The sequence below is a fragment of the Candoia aspera genome, chromosome 1 (assembly GCF_035149785.1).
Source record: "Candoia aspera isolate rCanAsp1 chromosome 1, rCanAsp1.hap2, whole genome shotgun sequence".
Lineage (NCBI taxonomy): Eukaryota > Metazoa > Chordata > Lepidosauria > Squamata > Boidae > Candoia > Candoia aspera.
In genome coordinates this window covers 200,521,983-200,529,102 of record NC_086153.1, presented here as the reverse complement: position 1 = coordinate 200,529,102, position 7,120 = coordinate 200,521,983, and the positions used below count along the sequence as shown (strand labels likewise).

The window sequence follows — 7,120 nt, the reverse complement described above, 5'->3', positions numbered from 1 at the left end:
GCTAGGAGTCACTAGGAAGCCCAAGCCTTTTGCTTTAAAATCCACATTCTATTTCAGACACAATTAAGTAGAACAGTGATTAGGTCATATATTTGGATATTCGGAGCTGTTCAGGAAAATCCACTTTGCATCTGCTTTCATCAGAATATCTCTTTCTACATACGCATACATTTTGACACAAATATACTGTATCAAGGCTAGCAGTTTCCCTGGTTCTGAAATATTCTTTCATCTAATCACCTCATTTTCACATACATATCCATTTTACACAAGGCAAAATACACAACACACTGAAAATGTTTATAAAGTGCCCTGAACCACACCTTAAGCAATAGCAAAAGTGTGTACATGCCTGTGTGTGTGTAATGTATTTTCTCCTGTAGCTTAAAAATCATAACAGAAAAGCATCCTTCTTTCAGCATCCCCCTTTGTGTTTTCCCCACTATATTATGAAGATCTAGCAGGTTCAGAAATTAACTGTCAACAATTGAGCTAAATGGTATGTTAACTGGGACTTACTGTCAGCACAAACCAGGACAAACTGTGTTCCGTCATCAAATCTGTTTAACTATGATTAAGCCTTGCTGGGGTTTGTAGGCCTTATCTCTCTGCAGCTACTGAATCCACTGAGAAAATAGCAGGGCTGGGACTAAAGTCTGCAAGCCTTGAGAACTATAATTTATTTTTCTTCTGTGGAGCAAGTTGGCAAAATTTAGAAATGCTGAACAAGAAGGATAGCTGTCACACACAGCCTTATAAACAAGATGTGGCTTTAAAAACAAAAGAGTTTGCTAAAATGGAACCACTATCCAGTTTCTAATCCCAGAAACAAATTGTTTGAACTGTAGCTAATTGGCAAACTACAGATTTGATGCACCTTGTTTACATATATTTCATATGCAGGCAGCGTAAACAGTGAAATGCTTTTAGTGTTCCAAAATGAAATGGCTTACAAGTTCACTTTGCGTACTTTTTTAAGGACCTTTATAGCTTAAACATTCTAATTTTTTAATTTATTCTCAAAGTTAATTTGCAAAATGAAATTGTTTGGTTGATTGGTTTGCGGTAAACATGATGAATCAAATTGGTTTCCATAAGTAAAGAAAGTTTCCATTTCCATGTATAATAATAAGCAAGCCATGGTAGCTCATATTAATGAGGGCAAATTATGTTTTTATTATTATTAAAAATCAAGTAATAGAACTTGCAATGAAAATGAACTGGGCTATTACTGCACAAGTAAAACAAGCTGTTGTAGATTTTGTGTGTAAGGATTAATTTTTAAATTACAAAACTCTATCTTTAAGAAAGTCAGTCCTCTAAAGACCTGCATGCATCTGGCTACTCCTCCATCGCAGAATGGTTTGCACAGTCTTGGAAAGAAGATGAGGCAGGGAGTCCGCTTGGGAATGGCGCAAGTAGAGATGGGGAAATCATCCCAAAGTGCCCCATGGATTTACATAAAACTTTTGATTAATCTCTCCCAACGGATTGCTCAAGATTAGCCAGTGAGCTCTGCAGATGAGTGTGGTCTGAACTCAGGATATTTCAGTTGAATTCAGGGCCGCACACTGCTTTTCTAGCCCCAATGCAAGGAATTATATGCGTTCCCATATGGATATGTATAGTCAAGCACAGGTTGTACTTTCCTGCAGATGTTCTTCAAGAAAGATGACTTCCCCTAAAAACAATTAGACTGCAGCTTCAGTAAGTTGTTCTAAGAAGACGTCCCATACAGCAATGCGCAAGATTGTAGGCAGGGAGAGTATGAAATAGATGGTCCATTGAAAACTTCTAGGCAATGCCTTATTTTCAATATATTTTCTCTACAAAGGGGGAAAAAACCCCATCAACTCAGTATCCAGCTTATTTTTTTTAACTATAATAGTTTATTTATGCATTCTTAATATCATGGGAGGAAATTAAAGCATTTGACCATATTGCAGAGTTCTATATTTTAAAAATTGTGGAGGCCATGTCTCTCCTTGGAAGTTTTGGTGGTGGGATTTTAGGTAAGAGCTCTTGAGCATAAACAGTGCTATGAAGTCCAGCTTCCCGGAGAGCCAGCTCAACACGAACTCGGGTATCAGAAATTATCTGAATAAAAAATAATACAGTACGTCAATACAAGCCACATATAATAAATTGCTGCAGTTAAAATCAACCGCAATTGATGTCTCAGTAACATGCATGCTTGATCACCCCTCTGATGTTAGGTAGGTATGTTTGTGCCCAGCTTTATAAACATTTTAAGTAGTGTAATTGGGAAGAGCAATTCTAATCCCCCCCCCCATTTTTACCTCTTCTCATTTAACTTCTAAATGTTAATTCCTATTTTCAAATTAGCTACTGTAATTCTTAGTGTTTATTAGATACCCCTTTCCCTAGATTTTGGCCTGATTTCAGCTGTTTCACGCCTTAGGATATTATGTTCTTAGTTGCTTTTTAGTTGGGTTGCAGTCTTCCTGTTTTGTATGGTTTTTCAATGTTCACCTTTAGTGCTGATGCTTCTAGAGCACTCTCTACTGGTATTGCCGTATCACAGTATTGGTTTAGTCTTATTTCTGCATGTATACTGGCCTTAAGCTGCAACAATCACAGCTATTTTTGATTTAGTAGAAAAGATATTTTTGAATGCTGAGACTATCCAAAGGACTGCCTTCTCCCGTACAAATCAACTGGTGTTTTCAAATGCCAACCTGTGTCCTACTGCTACCAGAAGCACATAGAATGGGCCTTCTTGGTGGCTGCTCCCAAGCTCTGAAACTCTACCAAAGGAGGCCAGACTAGTCACACTTTTCCTGTTCTTCTGCCATCAGGCAAAACCCAAACCTTTTCATGCAAACAGTGTCTGGGTTCACAGATTGCCCTAAACTGTGATGAGGTATGTTTGGTTTTGGCTTAGTGTGTGATAGTTTATGGGAATGCCAATCCACTGCACAAGCTACACACCTGCTCAGTACTGAATGTATGCAACACAAACAAAGGTTTCTGTAGAATAAATTCCTCTTTGGTCCCAATACCCATCCGTGCCTTAGAGGCCACTGTATCAGCCATCATCCGAGCAGGATCAAATTCTGCAACAACAGCAACCTGAAGAAGAAAGGAAGTAGGAACAATTCAGTTAGTTTATATGATCCAATGTTATGCTCATACTTTTCCTATTTCCTTGAATAAGGTCCAGAAAACCAAAAATTGACAGTGATAGTCATTTGTCCTAGATACTGATAGCCATTTGTCCTAAAATTATCAGAAAATAACAGTCAAAACTAAGCAAAGAGGCAATTCAAATCTGCAAAGTTCACACGTTTTTCCCCAACCCGATCCTATCCAGGTGGTTCACGAGGATAACCATACTACCAAGATGCCCAGCAAAAACACCAAGAATAAGATCCCCAGCTTGGCTTCTGATTGTAGACCATGCATCAAGGGTGGTCAAGACTGTCTCAGTCCTAAATCTAAATCTAGAAATTCAAATTTCCAAGTCTGGAAATCAGACTGAAATCGATAAAGGACAAGGCTTTAAAAATAAGAACTAGTATTTTCAACTAACTTGAAAATATACTGATAGCTGATGCAGTGGATCTAGGAGAGGAGTCACATGCTCCAATTATCTACCACATCAACGTTTGGGCAGTCATATTTTGCAATAGTTGAATTTTCTCAATTATCTTCAAAGGCATCATTATAGTTGTCCAAACTGGTTCTCAGAAATATATGAGAAACTTAGCCAAGGTCCATCTCTTCAGATAGATTGACACAAGAGCAGCAGTTGTAAACTGGTAGAAATCATTTGCGGCCATCATAACTATTAAAGCCACCCCAATTAACCCAGTACCCCTGAGACTTTCCAGTTGTGTATCTCCTTTCCCTAACCACCATACCTTTTGGTTGGATTAAGTCTCCGATTTTGGATTCATTGATCCTGAAACAATCTCAAAACATCAGTTCAAAAACTTCACTGCCTTCCTGGGATGAGTGGTTATAAGTGGTTGAGCTGAGCACATAGTTTATGTTTCAGGAAAAAGAAATCTTAATTTCAGGAATTTGTATCCAACTCACTTCTGAGAGTCAGCTTTGGTAGATTTAGCCATAGATCTAATGGACCCAGAAATACGCCACAAAATGGACTTTGGACCATTAGAGATGGCTGTACATGTACAAACCAAAACCCTCAGATTTTGTAACTAAGGTAACTCCTCTGATTATAGAATCAGAGTTGGAAGTGATCTCAAAGGTCATCTAATCTAACTCCTTGCTCAGTTCAAACAGATGGCTATCCAGTTTCTGTTTGAAGATCTCCAATGAAGGGGAACTATTATTTCATGATTTTTCTATCATTTGCAAATCTGATATTTATCCCCTCAATCATTTCACCCATAACATTAATAAAAATGTTGAACAGTGCTTGGCCAGAACACAGCCCTGTAACATTCCACTTACTACTTATTCTACAAGCTGATGTGTAGCCATATAGGTTTCTCTGGGTGCAGTCATCCAGGCAATGATGAACCCATCTAACAGTTGCATCATCCAGTCCCTATTTTTCCATTTTATTATTGAGGGTATGATGGGAGACTTTGTTACGTCAGCTTTCCAGTCTATCAAGGACTGATAGTGGATATTTTTCCCATTTGGTTGGCATTCTAAAGTAAGCATGATGATAAATAATAACTTACTTCGTTTCCCTCAGTTTCTGCCATTTTAACCAGCACATACACCAAGAGGATGCAGGGATTGGCTTTTTAAAAAACCTTTATAGCTAATAAAAATAGACCAGAAAGCATTGACAATGACTAATAGTTCTGCTTTCAACTGATGAGTCACCATAGATATTAAAGCAGTGACATGGAGAATTTCTGTGGAACAAGCATATGTATTTCACTTCCCCAAATTTCCATATTTGTAGCTGTTGTGGTTTGCTGGAAACAGCCCTAGGTAAAATCGTTGGAAGGTTTTCAACTTCTCATCCGTGTGGACTGGAGTTGAAGGGCTTGTGTAAAAATTGGTAATCAATTGGATATTTAGTTTAAATACACCCCATTTCCTTCAACTTGCACTCTAAAAATTTCTTCAATAATTATGCAACGGAAGCTAGATTTGGAGTTGCTTATTTATTTTTTATTGTACTGTTATCCCATTTTTCAGATAATTGTTCCCAAAGTGGCTCATGCCAATTAAAAAAGAGACCCTGCCTTTAGGATTACTGCCTAAAAAGATCCACCATATACGGAGGGTGTGTGTGTGTGGAACAAAAAGGAGAAAAAGGGAGGGCTGGTCTTCAAGGCCCCAGAGGAAGACTGAGAAATATGATAGAGCAATTTATATGCAGCAAAGGCTGGACTGAATTTCCTTTTCTGGAGCTTGAGCTTGAACAACAATATGAGGTTCTTGTTCCTTTGGCCTGTGGGTGAGGCCAAGATCTGCTCCCTTCAACTCTGCATTCCCAGGGCATTCATTTAAAATGAAGAGCTATGGATGCAAGGAAAGCGGTTCTATGATTCTAAAAATGCAGATAACAATAATAACCCTAAAAAGCATCTCACTTTAGAAGGGACTTCTTAAGTTGCTAGGCAGCCACCATACAAAGAAACATGTACGCTGACCCTGGATTTGCCTGGGTCATCAACCCACTCACTTTCTGTCTTATTTTGCTATGTGCTGTGTCCCAAATCGTTTTATGCTGCCAAAATGTTTTGTCATGCAGTATATGTAGATGTGGGCTAGTGGTGTTTGGGGAGAAAGAAAACTAGCAAGAACTTGGAGCATAAATCAACCAGAAAGGAAATACAGTTCCTGACATATCTAATCAAATGACTAATGCAAAGGGAAAAAATACCAAGAAGTGAGCAAGAGAGCATTTTGATTGTGGCTTTCTTTGCTGGTGATGGATCCTTGTTTCTATCTGTTCTAAAATACAGATAAGAAGATGGCTTTCTTGGCTCCAGTAAATAAATACATTTCTACATTGGTATTACAGAACCTATTGCCAAAAGGAAGACACATGAATAGTGAAAGCTATCCAAATGCTATCAAAATCACAGGTCAACATATAGCTGAGATTAATAATAGCATTCATTTTTTTAAAAAAATGTGGATTCTTATTGAGACTGCCTCCTGTGAAAAGATGATTGGTGAGCAGTGATTTTATAACCTGCCATGGCTATTGTTTCCCTATCGAAGCAATACAATCAAGCTTTAAGTGACTTACCATCAGTGACTATTACATTTGTTATATAGCCTTTAAAGTATAAATGGCATACTTTAAGTAAAACAGCAACGTTAATTTATAGTAATGTAATGCATATGTTATCAGAGGAACATTTCTGTGGAATTACTGCTTTATACAGTGGATGTATTCCAGCAGCAGCAGTAGAGGCTAACCAGTTGTTTTCAACCAACACTGAGACCCGAACACCTTCCTAGTAGTGGGATTGGTGAGGTGGACAGATGCTGTTGCCCCTATCAACATACAGGTAGCCTTCAATAAACAACAGCAATTGGGATTGGAATTTTAATTGCTAAGTGATGCGATCGTAAAGCGTGACACCACATGACCGTGCCAGTTAGCAATGGAAATTCTGACATTGCCGTTAAGTGAATCACTGCTGGTCATTAAGTGAGGATATCACATAGTTGCCATTTGCAACCTCCTTCCAGCATTGCCATTGACTGCTTGTAGGAAGCTGGCAAAGAAGGTTGCAAATGGCGATTCTGTGACCGTGGGACACTGCAATGTCTTAATTGTGAGCTGGGCAGACTGAAGTCCAGTCCTGCTCTCATCATTTGCATTGCACTACAACTCAATATGTTGAGTACAACCTATACTCAAGTACGGAAAGCTGACCAAGATGCCATATGACTTTCTAGTTTAATGCATATTCTTCTCTGATTTGGCAGCCAGTGGAAATCAAGAAACTCTGGGTTGTGCCTATTCGCATTTAGAGGATAGAAGCTGCCCACAAGCTACCAGCTACCCCACTGAACATCTTGAAGAAGCACTGGTGATGATTTTCTCTGGAAGGAAGCAAGGATTTGGGCCCCAAAGACATCTGCTTAATTTTCTGTATGACTGGAAAGTATTTCTCACTGGTCCAGACCAAAGCTAGGAACAATTTAA

The 7,120-nt window shown here is 38.6% G+C and overlaps 1 protein-coding gene across 1 annotated transcript in view; it reads right to left on the bottom strand.

Annotated features, from left to right (window-relative positions):
* Positions 1-1,328: 1,328 nt before the first annotated feature.
* Positions 1,329-7,120, bottom strand: part of LOC134507573 (coiled-coil domain-containing protein 148-like) — an 82,323-nt gene continuing 76,531 nt past the window's right edge. Inside the window, exons 5-6 of the mRNA XM_063318342.1 lie at positions 2,953-3,093; positions 1,329-2,097 (exon numbers count right to left, since the gene is read on the bottom strand). Coding sequence (XP_063174412.1) covers positions 1,951-2,097; positions 2,953-3,093 — 288 coding nt within the window. The 3' untranslated portion in view covers positions 1,329-1,950. The remainder of the gene's footprint in view (positions 2,098-2,952; positions 3,094-7,120) is intronic.